The sequence below is a fragment of the Sturnus vulgaris genome, chromosome 1 (assembly GCF_052056855.1).
Source record: "Sturnus vulgaris isolate bStuVul1 chromosome 1, bStuVul1.hap1, whole genome shotgun sequence".
Taxonomy (NCBI): Eukaryota; Metazoa; Chordata; class Aves; order Passeriformes; family Sturnidae; genus Sturnus; species Sturnus vulgaris.
In genome coordinates, this window is record NC_142243.1 from 27001384 (window position 1) to 27022674 (window position 21291).

A 21291-nucleotide genomic window follows, 5' to 3' on the forward strand; every position below is an offset into this window, starting at 1 on the left:
TTTGTTCTAAAACAGCTTTATTTTCTTGTAGCATACCCATGAGATCACCCTCATGAATCTCTTTGCAATGCTCTACCTAATGTCTAGATTTTTGCACATTTTAAGATATTGTGCATTGTACGTCCTATGCTAAATCTACATATCTCTGTTTCAATTCAGCTTTGATCTTAGAAAACATTGTCTAGTATTAAAAAGATTAATTATTGCTTATCCCCATGCAGATTTTCTCTAAACAGATGTAGATGCAACTGATGTAAAATTCTTTGCAAGAAAGGGAAATGAAAACATGATTAAAGTGTCTGTTCTTGCTATTTCATGTTAGGATAATAGACCTGTAGAATTCTATAATGTAAAACTGAAAAATAAAATTATACTAATGACAGTAATTAGCATGATCAGCTAAAGAACATTTAAGGAAGATCTGAGGCACGACACAAAGAAACCATTTTGTTAAAACTGCAGCTGAAAATGGGACTAGACTGTGCACAAACTCATAAATAAACCTCTTAGTTCTCATTATTTCAGTGAGCAAGCCATTAAAAATTCATGCTACCTTGCATTACACTGATGACAGATATAATCAGTACTGTGTTGACCGGATGCCTGATTAATGAAGGAATTTTATTTGCCAACCTTAGGAAAGCATGCAAAGAAATGAATAATTGACGAACTGATGTATACATAATAGGAAAACAAGTAGTGATTTTTGGAAACATTAGCTGGAGTGTATCATTAGCACATCCCCACAGGGCAATTATTCTTGCTAGCTAAATGTGAGATTGTTGAAGAACACGTCCCTGCTCAGCAAAATTTTTAAAGCAATCAGTAAGCAGCTGAATTTTTTTATAAAATTCACTAATATGAAAACATAACTACAGGCCTTGTATTCTTCCAGTTTCTATTGAAGAAGTAAAAATATATGAAAATTATGCAGTTGGAATGCGATGTACAAAGCAGTGATAGAAATCTCTCCATTTTTCATTAATTTCTATTTATTGAGGCAAATTTACCTTCAGTCCAATCTGAAGTGAACTGGGAAAAAAAAATCTGGGAAAGAGGAGAGTTTCAAGAGAATGAAAATAGAGTACTGGTGTGAAATGATAGCTACATTAGAACCAAAGGAGTTTATCACCTCTAATGAAAATTCATCACTAATGGCTACTAAACAACAGCACTATACTTCAAATTCTACAAGTATTTGGGATGGACTGGAGAGTTTTTTACTGGAAATTTAACAGCTCTTATATGCTCTTGATCCTTCTCTGTATGAGCATCATGGACCTAATCATTCATAACAGCTCCTTTAGATTCAGTTCACAAAGGCAGTGCACATCCCATCCAGAGAGTTAAATACCAGAGACACTCATGTTTTCTCAGAGATGAAAACATTAATTTCATTTTTAATAGAACCTTTAAAGAAAAAAATAAGATACCTCAGCTTATCTTCCTTAGACACCCTTAAAAGGCATCAAGATTTTAGCCATTGGTAAAGGTATGAATGAAGTAGTTAGATAGTCTAGACACTAAACACTAATATTTAGCTGTAAACGAATACCCTTTCTATAAAGTTAAATATAGGCTTTATTTCAATAGATTTTGTGAAAAAATATATACACTTTATATACAATCTGTGACAGAGAGATCATATATTTTATAAATTTAAAATCTAGTATTTTTTCTAATTAATTTATTGTCTTGAAGTAGACACTCCTAGAAAGTAAATGCTGGTCATTTGATGGATGAGTCCCATCAGTAAAGCAGATGAAAAAGATTTAATTGCCTGTGGCTAATGCTAGGTCCTAATAGCTGTAATGACACCCAACCAATCTTGAAATGCAACATTTATTTGAACAGCTTTGTTACCTGGACAAGGGAAAGTGCAAGTTTCCTCAAGTATTATCTTCTTATCACCATCTATAATAGGCTCTATTTCTCCACAGAACTCCTCATCTACTACTTTGCCAACATCTTCAATGGATCCATCATAAACTACACAGGAGATGTTCCTCACTCGTGTTCCCTCTCCACATTGAGCATCCTACAGAAGGAGAACATATATTGACTGATACTGGATAGAAGAAAGGGCCAAAAGACTAGATCTGAGTTACACGTCACTCTATCTCCTACTATTTTTGCTTAACTACTTATTCATTCCAATAAGGAGAAAAAGAAGACAAAAAAGAGAAGACTCAGTTCATTACTTCCAAAATTTCTGGTCACTGTTATTTGTTCCTTAAATAATGGAGCCTTTAAATTATGCCTTTGAATTGCAACCAGAACAGTATGTCAAATGAAGATACCTTCTAATATGTGAATATATTTCTGCTGATAATCTTTTACAACAAAAGTATTTAAATTATTAGCAAAGATGCTGCTCAGGTACCAAAGTTTACATTTATAGTCTGAATATCTGTAGGACACTGTTCCTACAGATATTGTAGGATCTAATAATATTTCCTATTAATCCATTGATTAATAGGAAATCTAAGGAAAAAATCAAACTTTAGCTTTTGTATAAGAGAGGCGGAAGGAAATTGTTTACAGAGTTGATAAGGAGGTATCCGGGCATATCACGAATATGTCTGGACCCACATGTTCCATAACTTAAAGTCCCATATGGTTTTTACCTCTACTTTGCATGCAGACCATTGACCATATTGCCATCGATAACAAGGTTTTACTGGGCAGGGTTTGAATTGCTCCATCTGAGAAGGACAAGGCCTCCCATCACCCTGAAATGGCTGATTTATGGTCCTTCTTCTGATCATTTTTCCTGTAACAAAAACCAGCAATATAACTAACAGCAAAGTGGTTAAACTGATTTATTCCTCAAGGTGGTTCTATTTTGCTGAAAAGCATTGAAAAAAGCAATTTTTTCCAGATTTGACAAACTGGATTGTAAAGCTGATCTGTTGGCTCTTGTCTGTTATCTGGATTAATATTATCCAAGTCAGACACTTTATATTCCGTCATTTGTTTGTAGGGTAAGAAGTGCAGGAGGATGTCTGATTAGGATTGCTCCTGTAACAGCAAACAAAAGCAGTAATTTCCTAGCTTAGAAGCCTGAAGAATAATATTCTTTATGAATGTGACAAGAAGTTTGTCATTTCAGTGGAGATTCCTGCTTCTCATCTGGAGCTTGCTGCTAAGAGAGGCCAGCATGTTGTGTTCTTCCCTAAGTTAACACAGAAACATGTCCCCCATAATTGTCTGATTCCAACAAACAAGAACTTGCAACTTTCTGTCACTGTCTCTGTGTAAAACATTGCATGCAGATTTTGCAGAAGATGGAGGATTCTTCACTCAGGCCCAAAGAAAATTAAAATACAACAGGCTTATCCCACAATTATCTCCTCTTCAGCTGTGACTGATATGCTACCCAGTTTCGCTGAGATAAAGGTTCTATTTCAAATACTTATATAAACTGAAAGAGGAAGACATTTTTATCCTTTTAGCAATTCTTTCTCCTCTTATCTTGCTGTGGACATTAAACTATTATGCTTCATTACAGAGAATTCATGTGACATAACTGAAAATTTCCTTCTGTGTCAGAAGGAATGGTCAAATGGCTGGTCTAGAGATGTCGCCTCACAAAGGTTTCCACAAAAACAGCACAGTTGTGGTATTTTAATATATTTATAGATAAATATTAGAGCTAAGTCTGGAAAAATACGTATTTATTTAAATTTGTATAGTGAGGCTTATATTAAACCAAGGCATTAGACAAATTTACCTATATAACACCTGATGTTAGCCAGCCAAAATAATTAATCTTTAATTCCACATTTCAATCTCATGCATTTGCAATTGAGTGCTCCAATGATAATGACATGAATCTTTTGCTGAGAGCAAGCTACACAAGCCACCATGCATAAGCAGAACAGTATCAATCTCCCAGACAGCTGTGCTCACTGCAGACAGCTAGAAAGATGTTTGCCAAATGGAGCCTCATCATCATTCTTGAATTCACAGCTGCTTCAACTGAGATATTACAGGAGAAAAAAACGATTTTCTTGAAAAGTGCCGGAGAACAAACTCCAAAGAATAGCAAAGAGCAGACTTTTTACACAAAAAATTCTTCCTCAGCTAAATGGATGTTTACATGTGTGCACAAAAGCATTTGAGATTTGTGGTCACTGGATTTATTATGTGGCCAGAACTTACTGAAAAAGACCAGTTCCAATTTGGTACTGGAACAATTTCAATTGTCTAATCTCACCACTAATAATGAAACTTAGAAGAAAATATCTCCCTCCTCTTCCTCTTCCCACCAGCTGAAAAATAAATATTTAATCAATGTTTACTTTTGTCTCAATATATCATTCGTCTTATCTCACTCTTTTTCCCAGAATCAGAAAATATGTGGACCAAATTTGGACCAAATTCCCATTTTCAGTGAGCACAGTCTCACTCAAGCATATTATTTCCATTAATAAGGCTGATTTACATCCCTGTAACTCTCCCTGTCTAGCTACATTTTTTAGTTCTGGAAAGAGAGGTATTATTACTTTTATTAAAGAAAAAAAAATATAAATTAGTCTTTAAAATATTTACTGACCTGTAAGGCCACATGTTTGAGAGCACTCAGACCAAGTGGACCAGTCAGAAAGCTGACAGTTCACAGGACATTCCACCACACAGGACATATTCATTTGCCATGTCTTTTCCAAACCAAGCTGAAAGAAAATGTTAAATGGTCAGCACAAAACTCCAGGCCTGTATCATCAGTGCAAGGTAAAAAGTAAAGCAATTATGACATTTAAAATTCTCACTTCAAGACAGTCCTGATGCATATACTGATCTTTATATACATGCATAAATCCCATATTCATCAATAATTTTCTAAACTAAAGCTTATAAATAGAGGGGTTCATCTCGACAGAATTGCTTTTTACAATAGGTGAAGGCCAAAATAATTTTTGAAGGATTTTGAAAGAGAAATGTAAAAATACTGAGCAACAATTAATAGGTGAAATGATACTAGAAGCCAAGTTCAAAACTAGCAAAAGGTGGAGGATGAACATGCAGTGGATATTCAGAAGATGTTGCAGATACTGAAAGTTTACAGGAGCCCAAGAGGGACTGAACAAATTAATGGAAGAGAAATCTGAAGGTTCAAACACACAGAAACCCCATCAGGTAAATGCAGTTCAAGAAGTGAATACAGGTGGAGGCTGTGAAAGGAGTAGATGGAAACTCTTGTATGTCTGTGCTTCTTCCTAGGGCACCTGCTTATGGCTCTCTTGTTTATTCTGCTGTGTAAGTGCATGATTATTCTATTCTATTCTATTCTATTCTATTCTATTCTATTCTATTCTATTCTATTCTATTCTATTCTATTCTATTCTATTCTATTCTATTCTATTCTATTCTATTCTATTCTATTCTATTCTATTCCTATCCCATCCCATCCCATCCCATCCCATCCCATCCCATCCATCATGCTATCCCTGCAAAGATATTGACATTATTGACATGACACTGACAATGATTTGTCCAAAAAAAATGCAAAGATGCATTTTTTGGGAAAACTTCACAAAAAACCAAAATCCTCTAGCATCCATAAAGTAAAAGCTCCAGTTGCTGGAGGAGACTGAAAGAAGGAGACAGAGCAATTAATCTCAAGACTCAAGTTTTCCCAAAAATACATTCTGTTCTCAGTTTTTCTCCAGGTATGATTGAGCTTAACGCCCCACTCCAGGGAAGGAAGAGTTTTATTTATAATCGTTCTCGAGACCTGGCACAACAACTATATGGTCCTTTGGTCTAATCCTGGACAGCCATTTATTTCTATGTTCTTATAAACTCACACACTCCAGATTTTCCTCATCCATGGAAGGAGATATTCTCACTAACACACATGAGAATATATGATGCAAGATGAAATACAACTGATGGCAAAAATATTAGCATAATAATGCCTGCATTCTGCACAGCTGAGTTAAAAGGGTAGGTAAGTTATAGGGTGTGTGGTCTGAAGTGACAAAGAAAATCAGTCCTGCCAATATGAACAGATCTACAGCTTTCCACCACAAAGGACTTTCCTTTTTACTGGACCTTACCAGCAGACCTTGACCATCATTGAGACCTTTCAGAATCCTAGACAGTTGTGAATATCTTTAACTAGAAAAAAAATCACTACCTAGTTAAAAAAAAAAAGAAAAAAAAAAGCAAAAAAAAAAGCAAACTAAACATTTAAAAACCTATTAATTTTAAAGACTGGAAAAGTTAATGATATAAAACCAGTATTTAAAATTTTAGAAAGGAGATAAACCCACTATTTCCTACTAAACACAAGCATAGAGCAATAATTAGGCACATTAACATGACCTCCATAAATAAAATACCAAAAGTACTGAAAATATCTGCTCCTGATAGACTCATCGTTTTAAATTTGCATTTGCAGAACCATTTATTGAGACAAATGAGGATGTAAACCTCTGTTTGCTTTTATACATCAAAGAATGAGTTCTTGGCTTTTCTTGGTCGTTCAGTATAGCCTTGATTATACCGCTATCACACACAGACAACACCTGAAACCTTTGGATAATCTGGATTTTGGATGATTAGGAAGCTAGAGAACCCTCTTTGAAGTCCATATTTGGGTCAAACCTTCTGAGCAAAGGGTTTAAAGTCTACTGAATTGATTCCTGCCAATTATAGTAACATGACTGTTCTCTTTCAAGATTGGTCTGCTCAGCTGGACTTCAGCAGCTCAAGAGGGAAAAGCCCAAGAAAGATATTAACAGTGAAGAGGAGAAAGCTGAAGGCCAGATTACCCACAGTGACCTCCTATTTGCATGTCTTAGATACTGAAGTGCTGCTTAAATAGATCTGGGGAACAACTGACAGTTTGCAATTCAAAAGTATTCACATATTCCTTTCTCATCCCTCTCCTTCCTTGAACTGATGAACCACAATTCATCCTGGAGAGCTTAGAAAATATTTGAAAAAGTGTTCAGTAGCTCCCCAGTCCCAAAGCCTTTTTTTTTTCTGGATGAGCTGGGGTTTCTGAATCAACTACAGAAAGTACTGAAAGCTACCCCTGTGTACTCTGTGCTTCTGCCACACATGCCAGGGGCAGCAGGCTTCCACACCAGCTTGCTCTTTAAATCCTGTGATCCACAAGAAGTATCTATATTTGTTTATAGGAATGTTTGGCACCAAAGATTAAACCCTGCTGCTGGAGGTTAATCATGTAATCTGACAAGCAGACTATTCACCAATAAACCAGCAAAGTCTGCTTTTTAATGCAGACACAACTGGTGGTTTCCAGGCTTTTCTCATCCTTAATTAATGGTAAATGAATGAAAATAAGTCTATAAAACGGAATATGAACAGTATCAGCTTGCTTTAGGTGATTTGATTTTCAAATATTCAAAGAAAGAGAAGTCAAGTTCTTGTGATAAGTAGAAACTAAGTAATCCAGTATTACTATGCTTTGAGAGTTTGAAGAGAACTACATTAACATAACCAGGGCTTGGAAATAAGCTCTAGAAATTGATTTATCTTGGCAGTAATCAGGATGACTGGCTACCTTCTTTAGCTGATCAACTCAAATAAACACAAGATCATATGGACACATAAGGAAACCAGAACACAGGGGCTCAGATAGAATGTTATTATTTAACTCTGCTGATGCTCATACCTGGAGATGGTTACAGACAAAATTCAGCATTAAGGGTTTTTTAATATATGGTTTTATTACTTTCTTGAACCAGATATCATATAGAAACTCATTGTAATAGTGTGTCTTAATTTCTTAGGGATCAGTGTAGGTTTATCTATTATGAGCTTTCTTCTTTGCATATAATAATAAGAAACATAATTCAGTAAGTGTACCTACACATAAATTAAGTAAATCTTTATTCATACATCTAGTACAAAGTTTTATGATAGCCGAGAGAAAATTCATTAGCTAGGTCATTACAAATTTACTTCATATTTCTCCTATTCATCAACGTTTCCAACCACATGCACTTGATTTTGAACTTCACTTAGTATTTCTTCACTGCCTTTATAATGCAAAAACACAGCAGAAACCTGAAGGATCATTAGCAAGAAGTGCACAGTATGTATTCACATTTTGATAATTTCTTGTACACTCTCCTCTGGTGACCTGAAAGGTCACAGAGTTGGCTCTCACATCTTCAGAGTGAAGGGTCTGTTAAGATGTGAACAGCTTGGCTGTCCTGTTAATCAGGTTAATGGGTTTTACTCCTCAGTGATTGGATCAGCCTTTGACCTGGTTGGACCACTGCTTGCACATCCATAATTCAACAAATAGTCTTAACGGTGTGACTAGGGAGTGGATCAGAGCTTTCTATAAGAAGATGTAGCTCTATATGATCTAGCAAATCAAAAGGGCAAGTAAGAATGCAGCACAGTGGCTGTTGATAAATACAGGACACCACAGCAGTAATGTCTGTTGGCCAGTCATTTATAGCAAGTAGCTCTTGAGATATTATATTCTTGCCCTCATAATTTCTCTGAATAATAAAATTTCATGTCTTAAATGCAGGAAAACTCCAGAGGTTTTCTGAAATGAGATTTCAGTGTAAAGTGTAATCACTTCTAAATATTGTTTTAGATCTTTGCTTAACAGGAATAATTCCTTGCTTTTATATTGCAAGAAATATATTTTCCCATAAATTCAAATTAATCATATCTTTTTCTGTTGAAATATTTATTTGGATGTGTATTTTACATCATGTCTTGGTATTAATTCATCAGTATTGTAATCTCTTAGAAATAACAGACATTTCTTTCTCTTTTTTTAGCACATTAAAACACTATTAAAAGCATTAATGTATTGCCTTATTAACTCCACAGCAACTTGCTGGTAGGTAGTCATGTCCTGAGTTATTTCTTGAGACATAATTTTTGTGGCTGTCCCATTCCTGGAAGTGTTCACAAGGCCAGGTTGGAGGGGGCTTTCAGCAACCTAATATAGTGAAAGGTGACCCTGCCCACAGAAGGGGCTTTGATTTTAAAGAATCTTTCCAACCTCAACTATTTTATGATTCTGTGAAATTATTAGATTTGATTAGAAACCCATGAACTACGAGGGAAGGAGGAACATGGGACAGAAAAAATTCTCAGCTGAAGCTCTCTGCCTTTGATAAGAACTTATTGATTCAGGAATCCAGGATGTCAGAGGACATTGCAGAAGTTTAAGTAGGTCAGATAGACCATTACAAAATTATATTCCAAAGTAAATGATGTGTTTGCTGACTCCCTCCACTTCTGATGAGACTCTTTTCTATGGGCACATCCTGAGAGCAGCTAGTAGCCAGAAGAGTTCTGCAGAAAAGCTGTTGGTGCCAAAACTGCTGTGGAAACCCTTCTCCCTTTGTCCCTATTGTAATACAGTAATTTTATTTCTGATGTTATGGTGGTGGGGGAACGGCAGCTGAATCAAGTGCAGTTACTATCCATCAGAAATGCTTGTAGGATTGCCTTTACAATAGTGCTGGTGCTGTCTTCAAGGTTTTTTCATACTACGGTCTCCAAGCAATTGAAAGAATTAGGGCCGACACAAAAAATGTCAGGAAACCAGAGCTGTCAAATTGGAGGTTAGTTTGCAAACTGGCTCTTTCAAAACTTAAGAGCTCTTGTCTGCTACCTAGTTCTCCATATATGCTCTTATTTGATATTACATTCATGCTGCACATTTTTTCACACTAGCTCGGGGTTTTTTTGCATCACACAGCTGGATACAAGAAGTTAGCATTCAGCCCAGCTGCAGAATGACATGTGAGAAATATTTTCCAACACATTGAGTAAATGATTGATACTGGCAGGTGTCCAAGACTCCACGCAGAAGTTGTATCAAATTAGAATTATGATTAGTAGTCTGATTGAGATTTATTACCTTTATTCTACTTTATTAATTATTGTTTCTAATTCATTTCCTTCAGGACATAATAATTAGCATATGTTCACAAAGGCACTTAAAAGTAACCAAAGGAAATTGTATCAAAATCAGTTGATGGCTCGGTTCATTTCAGAGGTACTTAACAACCCATGAATAGTGCTGCAAAACATCTGGTGAAGACGCCATACAGCTCAGTTGGCTCAGTATTAATTAGCACCATTAGAAGGGAGCTTTCTCACAGGTACCCACTCACCTCTTCACAGTATTTCAGGTCAACAGATTTGCCATCACTGCGAACACAGTCGAGCATCCTTGTTTTGATACCACTGCCACAGACAGCCTTCTCACTGAGCTGACAAGTGCTCCAGTCTGCAAAGGAGGAATTCATTAGCGTTGCAGACTTTCAGATAGAATTCATAATGATCCAGTCTCCCACCTAATTCTAGTGGCCTAAAATAACCCTCACAAGCAACTTTTACAAATGAAAAGGCTCACGGAGCCCAACTGCTACACATTTTTGGAAATAGTGACCTTTATTGAAAATAGTCATTGTCATGGTATCTTCCTGAAAAGTTCATATTTGCTTTTGTCTGCATGGATTTTGAGCAAATCACAAAATGATATGAGAAATACTTTTCCTGGAGTTACAGCGTGCACATTTCACATGCAAATTCTCAATTTAATATTTTATCCGAATCAAACAGCCTGAATCAGTTTTCAGTACAAGTTCCACAGCTGCCTCTGGGTAAGAACAGAAAGCAGAAAAATCCATCCTGTAAGGTGAATGGAAATGAGCTGTAAGACGTGGTCTCAGGCTGTCACTAGAGCATAATAATACAAATACCTGTCACGTTGTAGTCATAGTGGTAGCAGTTCTTGTTCAAAGTGCAGGCTTCTGCCTCCGTGGCAGGAGGACAAGGTTTTCCATCATCTGGTTGTCTTAGGCATTCAGCTGACCTTTCACGGACACTACTTCCATTGCATGGCTTGAAAGTAAGATTGGAAATAGTTTAAATATTTTGGCACCCTGATATCTCTTTATGCAGCATTACAACAACCTTTTAAATAGTCCCTTCAAAAACAAATATAAAATAACAGGTTCATGCTAATGCATAAGAGAAACCCTTTTCTTTTTCCTTTAACCTGGCAACACCACTCCATTTTCCTAACTAGTGCATATTTTAGTATCAGTACTTTGGAACTATTTCACTCATCAAGAGAATATTGAGATGCTCACTTTCCAAATACCATAATGTAGTGCACCAAAGCTTCTCAGAGGACCTGAAACACTTTTGGGGTTTTTTGGGGGGGGTTTGACATTTGTTTTTGAAATTGCTGTCAGGAAGGAAGGGGAGAGGAGAACCAAAGTTACTTTTCTATGCTCAGTCTTGAACTGCAGACTTCATTACTCGTACCAGGATGGTGACATTTTTAGTTCAGTGACTGTGTCACTATGCAGAGGCTCAGAGCCAGGCTGAAAGACAGACTCATAAGCCACTGCCAAAGCTATTCCACCACACAGAAGGCACCCCACACTGGGAGGAGTGACCACTTGGCACATTTTAGTCCGTGTTCTGCAGGAATTTAGCTTAATGGAAAGTACTGTCACACTTTATTTGCAGCCAACAAAAAACAACCCTAAAGATGAATGCTTACAGGTGTAATCAGTTCAGCATCTTTGGAAAACACGTCATACATATACTTCTAAAGTATCCTCCCAAAACTATAAATGTGACACTTAGTACACTTCTTACCAAAGAACACTGAGACCACAATCCCCATTCAGACATAACACAATCCTCAGGACATGGCAATGTGCATTTTCTAGCACCAAGTGGCATCTCTTCAGGATCACACAGATAGTCTTCTACTGTGTCAGAAGGACCATCCACAGTGTTTAGCATGCACCTGGAACAAAGAACTGCACATGAACTTCATTTGCCATGGATTTCGTATGGGATGTGCACTACAGTATTCTGAGGCATTTTAACATTTTGCCAGCACACACATGAAATAAGTATTGATCTATGAATACCCAAGAAAAGATAAAGAGCAACACAATCCTTGTTTTCACAGATGACAGCAACATAAAGGCATGCACGTAATTTAGACAGTCCCTATCACTGATTTGCTGAGAACCCCTGGGCAGGTGATTTGCTTGACATTAGCTTACCTCTAAACCAGAATAATGCAAATCATCTATGGTTCAGACATATTTTGTGCATACTTCAGCGGATAATTTTAAATCCAGAACTATTAAAACTTTAAATTTTTTATATTCTTAGCATTCATCCTTAATTTACATATTCATTCTTAATTTACACAGATACCTTTTAACTACCAATAGATTAAATTAGAAATCAAGGTCTGTATCCATAATGAGTAGACAGAGCCACATTGCTCTCTCTGAATCTATTCTAATTTATATCAGCCAGGGTCCAGGTCTGGACTCAACACTAGGCTTTACATAAAATCATATCAAATTAAATGCAGCCAAAACTGAAAGTGAAGGTTCTTTAAAGTGAAGGAGAAGCAATATCGTTTTACCTGACTTTCCTTGTTTGAACACCTTCTCCACAATTCTCTTTTAAGTCCACATTGGTCACCTTGCAGACACTCCAGGGCTCAGTAACCCATATGTACTGGCTGCAGTCACTGTGGCAGGGAACTACCTCATACACCTGGAATCCACATTCAGTGTCAGTTTTGGTGCACAAGTAAGATAAACATGCAAAAGTGATCATGCAGAAAAAACATTAATGCTCTTTTTTTGGGAAGAAATACAAATATGAACTTGATAATTTAGACATTATAGTAATAATACAGATTAAATACTTGCTAGAATACTTCCTAGAAAACTACTGAAATAACAAAAAGACAGAAGCTATTGGATGATGGATTCTCTGGTTTTCCCTGCCACTAAGCCCATACTGTGCCATTTCCACCAAAAACATCAACACAACTATCATAAGGTCTGTAACTACACTAGCTCACGAGTACAACTTTTTAAAAAATGCTGTTAAAACTCTGCTAGCATTTTAGTTCTATCCTTCACACCTCTTCCCCACTATTCCAATCCACTATTATCCACTATTATTATATTATTATCCCAGTTATTAGCTGTCGGCTTTCTGTGTTACTAAGGAGAGGTGACTTCAAGAGAAATTGTACCAACATATATTGAGTCACTTTATTTATTTATTTTATTGTGTATGCTTAAAATCACTCTAATATATTTGTGTACTGGCATTAATATTATGTTTAGATCTGAATACAGATTTTTAAATGGCATCTTATATAGCAATTTCTACTGTGTTCCATATACTGACTCAAACATACATTACAAAAAAAGGGACAGACAGCAAGACAATGCTGGGCAAGAAGCACATGTTGAGCTTAAATCTCTGTTTTATAAGCACTTACCTGTGCCTGAAGAAAGCATTTTCATGAACCCAAAAGAAAAAAAGAAAAAGTTAGAATTATTAGAGGGAAGCATAGGTATTTAAATGGCATCACTTTAACTTTTATTATAGATAATATTCTGTTACTTCTGCAAAGCAAAAGGCATTAGTTTTTCTCTTGGATCTCCTTTGCTGTCATAAGGTAATTTGCAAAATGTTTTGGAAGAAAATAAATTTTATAAATAACAACTGGTGGGAAGAAATTGTGTATTACCTAGTCTCTTGGTTAGATAGTTGAACTGTTTCCCCTTTTTGCCTATAATGAGCATCAAACCTTTACACAGTAGGGAATCCAGTCTCTCTTACATAAGGGAAAATCCACGGTGTTTTTGGAGGATACCGGACTTCTCTATCAATTGAAATTCTTCTGACAGCATTAAGTGCAATGGATTCAAATAAGTAAATGGAACTGTCAATTCTCATCCTTCCAAAGTTCCTAAGTCCTTCATAGAATATCTTCATTATGCATGAATTACTTAAAGCTCACTGCCTTGAAATTATACCAGCTAATTTGACATATCATTCTAGGTATCAAGTCAGCACAACTAAAACTGCTGGACAATCTGAGTTGTTTTAAGCAAGTTCTTGATTTCTTTTCAGCAATCCTTCTTGCATAGAAAAAGAGGGTTGATGGTTTGAGAGTTAACCTGCAACAAAATACCACAGAAAATACAATGCCTCGAACACTAAATGTGTAGAGTCTGATATCACTATGCAGTTGAGCAGCCCATGCACAAGACCAGCAGCATAGTCAGCATACTTGGGACTTCTCTGAACTACCTAAACAATAAAAGGCATAAAAGTGTGTGGCGAAAATGCATGTTAAGGAAGGTACTGGACTCTCTTGAAAATTTATTCTTATCCAGAATTTCCAAAATGAGAATAGTAAAGCTTTAATTCAGTGAAATGTCTATATGTCTGACCCTGGTTAGCATAAGAAGAAATATATACATCCCACACACTCAACAGCTTTTGCAGTAACATAAAATTTGGATATCTTGACAGAAAGCCAGAGGAGGACTTTATATTGCATTGCACATGTGAGTGGTGTTCTCCTGACCTTACTGGCATTTTTGTAGCTATGACTGCAGGCCACAGCAGTTGGGTGGTATAAGAATTGTATACTCATCCTGCTCCTGATAAGGGGGAAAATAATGCTTATAATCAATGAAAAGATGGATGTCCTTAATTTCTCAAACAGTCTCAGATTAGTCCTTTCATTTGAAATCATATGATGGCCATTGACATGATTTTATATCAAACCTGACTCTATTATTACTCTAATTATAATGTCTTTTAACCTATTGAAATGAGTATTGAGCAAGGTTTATTCAGTTGGAGTGTGGCTTGGAAGCCATCCTGGCATGCACAGCTCAGGAGGGAAGACATTAATTGACACATCCAGCTTTCACTGCTCAGTCCTTCCTCAAAGCACACGTCAACACTGAGAGATACTGAATGACTTCTTAACAAGGTCTCAAGCATTTTATTTCAGTGTTTCCCTAGCCTTACTGTTAGAAAATTTTCCCAAAGCTTAACCCAAATCTGCTTGCAGCAGTGTAAGCCCACTGCTTTTTATCCTATCCATGATGGCCATGGAAAATGGATTATTTCCTCCTTCTTTGCAGGAGCCCTTTATGTATGTACTAGCAGACTGCCAGCATTCTCCCTCCCATCTCCTGTTCCCTGGGCTAGACAACATGCTATAGTCCTTCCCCAGGATCATAGTTCCTAGATGGCATCTTACAGCATTGTTCTATAAATCACAGCACACATACTTGTGGGCACCAAAGATCCAATCTTACCAATATGGGTCATATGTATGCAAATAAGCATGTTACATATATAGGTAATAAATACATAAAACATATTATATTGAGTGATTATTGAATGACGACTCTGAAAAGTCAGTTCTTTTCCAGCTGAGTGGTGGATCATATTTAGTTTAAATAACTAATTCAGAATTGGATTATCTGTGTATTACTCCGCATGTTTCTGGATTGAAAGGGAATGAATTCAAAAAGGAAAAATACAGCCTGTGTATTCTTCAACATCCTTGTATTATCTGTGGAACGTCCTTCTCATGAAAGTACTATGTTTCAATTTTATTTTTACAATAATCATACTTTGAATCAACTATTATTATTTGTCAAATACCATGTAACCACAAATCAAATGAGTCAAAGAACCGGCAGAGGGCAATAGTGCTGCATAAAAGTGGCTAACAGACCTCCAGCAAAATCACCTTTGATGCAGAAAAATACACGCCTATTATGTCTACATGAATATTAAAGAACGAAAAAGACTTTTGTATGGACTATAATTTGTTCCTATTGAAACATGTTCCTTCTAATTTAAAGCATATTTACATGCTGACCCAAATCCAGCAACCCTCATTCTAGTTCGTATTTTGTTAAAGTAGATCACAAACTTAGTTTATTAGCTGCGGTTTAACACTTATGATTTTTTTAAATTAGAACTAATTGCATCCCCTAAAGTAGAAAATTAGATCAACAAGCCATTTCATTTTGTTCTAGCAAAATGTCAATAGGATAATATTAAGTACATGCATTTTTATTCAAATGTAAATTGAGAGCACATTTGTTAAAAATCTTTGAATATTTACAGAAAAGACCATGTGGTTGATTAATATGCCTCTGCAGACTAAATTAAATTCAACAGTAATATGAATATAAATCAACTTTGAAGAGTATAAGTTAATTGACAAGGAATGTTTTTCCTTTCTAAAACTCTCAGAGGAAAGAAGCTTCAGGAATTTAACTAGGGCTAGTGCTAAACTTGGTCCCACAGACTAAATGCTTATTAGTGGTCCAAGCATTCCAGCACTCCCAGGGTGCTCTTGGATCACATTTTATGGTTTAGTTTCACTTGAAGAGGACCCAGTCTGCATGATCAGGCTGCTCCATACTGCAATATCAAGTGCAGTTTGTGAGACTGATTTCAGAAGTGCATTTGTGACTGGAAGTGCATTTGCACTGCCAGGGCAAGTGTACCCAAGAAGATCAAGCTCCAGCTTGAGGAGGACCCACTATAGGACACCGGGATGATACTTTGTAACTGTCTGAGGGTTTTGTTTTCTAATCTAAAATGGTTAGGGAGTAAAATAAAAATCTTGCCAGTTTGAGCAACTGTAATGGGACATTTTATGCCCTGTCACAAATTAGAAGTGATATTAAAGATCATCTAGTTCCAAGCCCCCTACCATGGGCAGGAATCTTCCACTGGACCAGTTTGCTCAGAGCTCCATCCAACCAGGCCTTGACCATTTCCAGGGATGAGGCATTCACAACTTCTCTGCACAATGCATCCCAGTGCCTCACCATCCTCTGAGTGAATAATTTCTTCCTAATATATAATATAAAACTACTCTCAGTTTGCAGCCATTCCCCCTTGTCCTGTCACTACATGACTCTGTACAAAGTTTCTCTCCATCTTTCTTGGAGAATTCATTCAGGTAAGAGATCTTTGGAAACATAGTATTCAAAATCTGCATGTAAGCAGGTTTTATTGTCTGCAATCCGCAGTTCACAAAATATGCAAAATTCTTGCAGATGAGTAAGATCCTTTATTGCCCGAGGAACTCTAAACCAACACATACACCTTCTTCCTCTATTTGCCCCTTATGTTACACCGTTTTTCTACAACAGAAATAGAGATAAAAGCGTTATCTCAGGTATGGAAAAAGCTATATCAATAATGCAAATATAAATTAAATTACCTGATTGACGTGATCTAGCTTTGGACAGGGTCTTCCACCATTGTAGGGTTTTTCACGAAGCCATTTAGACCGAACCTTTACCCCACTCCCACAGGATTTACTACAGCGAGACCAGTTGGACCACTCACTGAGCTTGCAGTCTGAGGGACATGGAATAATACAGGCTTCCTCAATATACCCTGCATGAATGGAAAAGAAAGTGAAATCTCTTCAGTGTGTCAGTTTGTGACTTCTCCCTGAAGCCCTCGTCTGCTTCATTTAGATTCTCCAAAGTTTGACTTGACAGGACTGTGTGAATAGAGAGATTTCTTCATCATTAGGGATAAATTAAATTCTGCAGAAAATTGACACATATAGCTGGAGACTGTGTTAGTGTAGCAGCTGAGCATCCTCACTGCTCATCATCCCATCTGATTAGGATTCACACTCTCCAGATTTCAGCATTCAAACTTTCTGACAGCTACAGTGCAATTGACACTAACCATCTCTTGACTGCATCATTCTTACTCCATATAAATGATACGCAATTTTTTTTTTTAAGGAAAAAAGGTTTAATTAAAGGATAGTCCACAACTGTATCAAGTAATTCAACTGAAGTTATACATCAAAAATCCAACTGAGAAAAAATGCTTCTTGCCAGCCTGGAGCAAGGGAACTTAACACCTTGTGACCTTTCTAAGGCTAGAAAGAGAGAGTAGCCTGCCACGTTAATGATCTGCCGATTAACAACCATCTGCCCCCAGTAGCACACTGAATAATTGCACTGAATGGAAAAGCAGATGTTTGTTTTGGATAAGTCATTGGTCCAGAGAGGTTGGAAGGGGGTATGACATGGTCTGCAGGGAGTAACATGAGGCCTCAATTCACTGAATAAGTGAAAATGTCTTTCTTTCAAAAGCAACATATGCCATTGCTCTACAATATTCAATATTTAAGGGAGAAGCTATAATGCATCAAATTAAAAGCTGGCCTCTACTGCATGTTTACTACAACTCTATCCCGAACTCTCTTCTCCCCTTTCCTCAGTCAGATCTGCAAAGTATTTTCCATTAGCAAATGTTCACTTTACAGATTAAAAACCTTGGTAAATTTAAAATTGGATTAAAATATTATATTAAAATATTTAATGAAAATATTTGCGAAATTGGCACATATTTGGCTAAGATCATCCTCAAAAGATTTTCATGGTTTCCTAGGCTTCAAATGTTTCAATTGTTTGTCACATAAACAGAATTTTTTAAACTCGAAAGGGATCAGTCTTTTCATCAGATATGAGTTGTTTTTAACTTATGCTTCTAAGTAAAGTTGTTTTGTCTCTTCTAAAAGCAACCAATAACAACTAATCTCAAGGTTTGTAAAGAACCAAAACACTTAGATTTCTATTTTATGTATTTCTAGTTAATTTGTTGTTTTTAGATATAGAGAAAATAAGTTATTTATTTAAAAAAAACCAAACTACAGTAGCATTTAGAGTATTTTATGGTCAAATTCAGGTGATGGTTTTAATCTGTATGGTTTTACTTTGTTTAGAAGTGTTAAATATTTAAATAAATATACAAAGCGTGTCCTGGACTTGAGGACTGTGAAACTACTGCTCACCAAACGTATCTTCCTTAAAATGACTAGAATATTATTACCTTGAATTACAAGCATATTTGTTTAATATCTGTTGCTATTTGAGCGACCAATTCAGTGAAAGTATATGAAAGGGACACTGTGTTAGACAAAATACACTTTTGAGGATCGCATCCCTTCATATCAGAGGTGCTGACATAGATCGTCCTGCAGTAATAGATGCAGGATTGATTACATTTAACCTTACCTGACATGTCTGAGTCCTAGAAATCTGATGCACCCTATCTCAGAGCTCCGTCCTACACTGAAGTTTGACTGCATACATACCAAAGTCTGTACCTTCAGCAGAAATGAGCTTTCAATAAGTCCTCTCAGGTGTTATACAAAACCATGAACTCACACAATCAGGAAGCTACTGAATTAAAATGCAAAAAGCCCAAAGCAAGTTAAAGGAAACAATTCCCTCCAAACAATAAATGTTTAGTGGTATTTATTGCCTGATAGAACCAAGTGAAGATTTCATTGCCCTGTGAAATTTCTTGTGTTTCTGAAATGCTGCTTTTACTTTCAACATGTTTTTCTGGAGAGAGCTTTCTACTATAACACAGTTATGCCATTTACCATTTGTTAAATTTCTATATCTGGTAATTAAGATCTGAAAAACCAAAATTCAAGTGTTTTTAAGTATATTGTATATCCTTAAGTAGGTAACTTGAATTAGTACAGGCTGCTTCAGGAAGACTTTATTTTAAGGACTTGCATAGACTTCTGGGCTTGTCTTAGTAACTCTCAAAGTCTTTGCCAAGATCTTCTCTGGGATACCATGGTATTTTGGGATTTTGATAACAATTCATAGCCTACCAAAAGAGGCCTGTGTGGAACATACTAAATTAAAATAATTGGCAAATTAGAAATTATTTTGTTTCATTTCCCTTCAATTCATCCAAACGAGGACAAAAAGTTTAACAACATATTTAGAATCTTGCAGACAGAAGTTGTATCAAACACATAGTATATGCAATTTTCAGGTAACATTTTAATTACCCTGAGCTATAGTCCAAGTGATTCCATAAATTATCAAATGAAACATTTCACTAGAGCAACCTTTATCCTATCCATGAAATATCTTCACTGAAGTCAGCCACTAGAACTGCCTTACCATAGAATGCAAAAAGGGCAAAACAGCATCCTACTACACATCTAGTCTTAGTAAGAGTTATAGCATGGAAAACTGCAACCTGCTGATATGTTAATGCATTTTGATGAAGATGCAGTGTTCCAGATGACACTACCCACACACTCTATAATGAAAAAATACTGAACTGCAATCTTATACTAGGTCCTTAATGCTGCACGCTTCATGGGACAGCTTCTGTTCACCATACAGCTCTTTTCTGTGCCACCTTCATGATGTCTGGCCTAGGATGCTCTTCTCTCCCTCTTTCCTATTTTCTCAGAAAAGCATCAAGACCCAAACTCCACATATGAAAGTTAAACAGCTGAACAAGAAGAATGGAAAAGACATGTCAAGAAGAGAACAAGAATGGAGTCAACCAATGAAAGCACCAAAAAGGAGCTCTGACAACATAGGATGGCTTGGAGATTCTGGAAGTGTGAAGCATTTTTGGAGAGCAGAGAGAAAAACATTTATTCTTTTGTAAGAAGCATTAAAAAACTCCTAACCACTGGTATACTAAGAACACTGTTAAGGGGTCCACAAAGGAATTTCACAGCTTCTCCAAACAGAAGGAAAAGAAAATAAATAAGTGAAGAACACAAAGATTAGATTATATACTAGAAAAATATTCTTCAGCCAGAGGGTGGTAGGACACTGGATCAGGCTCCCCAGGAAAGTGGTCACAGCACAAAGTTTGACAGAGTTCAAGAAGTGTTTGGACAACACTCTCAGGTACTTGGTGTGACTCTTGGAGTGTCCTGTGCCGACACGGAGTTGGACTCAGTGATCCTTGTGGGTCCCTTCTAACTCAGGATATTCTATAATTCTATGAAGTTGCTTTTCATGGCAAAGAGTCAGAATTCAATACAAAAGAGGAAATGCAAAAGAAAAGAAGGACTAAGGAGGAATAGAGGAACGGGTAAGAAAAGACAGTGAGAGGGAAGAAGAAATAAATGGCTCAGAACATAAATTCAAGAGACTTGTAAGGCGACACTGCATGGGGACAGAAAACAAAGAAAGAGGAGAAAAGAAATAAACTTCCTGCCAACAGTAATATCTTGGTGAAGCACAAAAAGAACAAAATGCTCTCAAGAGCTTACGCTGGTATGCTCTGGCCACAGAGTGAAATGTAACGAAGAATTTTCTCACAAATCAAAACAGAGGACAAAGGGAAGAAATACAAACACTGTGCTGTCTGATTAACATTTCATATGTAATTAGTATGCAGAATGAAAATGACCTTGTTATATCTGACATCAAAAAGTTTTTGGCATATTCATCCCTTGGCATATATTTCCTCTCAAGGGCCTCAGTATTTTGCTCAACAGACTATTTAACATTTAGCTAAGCTACTGGACTCCCTTAGAACTGAGGAAGAAGCACACTTCAAATTGCTTATAGATAGAAAGAAGAGCAAATAAAAAAACTAATTCCTTGTTGCAAATTACTTGTTCCACTCCAC

General features: G+C 36.5%; 1 protein-coding gene across 1 annotated transcript in view; it reads right to left on the reverse strand.

Annotated features, from left to right (window-relative positions):
- The window catches only part of THSD7A (thrombospondin type 1 domain containing 7A), a 190614-nt gene that overhangs the window by 14277 nt on the left and 155046 nt on the right, over positions 1-21291 (reverse strand). The window contains exons 15-22 of the mRNA XM_088162275.1: positions 17078-17256; positions 12425-12558; positions 11632-11785; positions 10722-10863; positions 10131-10246; positions 4559-4676; positions 2628-2773; positions 1864-2038 (exon numbers count right to left, since the gene is read on the reverse strand). Of these exons, the coding sequence (XP_088018401.1) occupies positions 1864-2038; positions 2628-2773; positions 4559-4676; positions 10131-10246; positions 10722-10863; positions 11632-11785; positions 12425-12558; positions 17078-17256 (1164 nt within the window). The remainder of the gene's footprint in view (positions 1-1863; positions 2039-2627; positions 2774-4558; positions 4677-10130; positions 10247-10721; positions 10864-11631; positions 11786-12424; positions 12559-17077; positions 17257-21291) is intronic.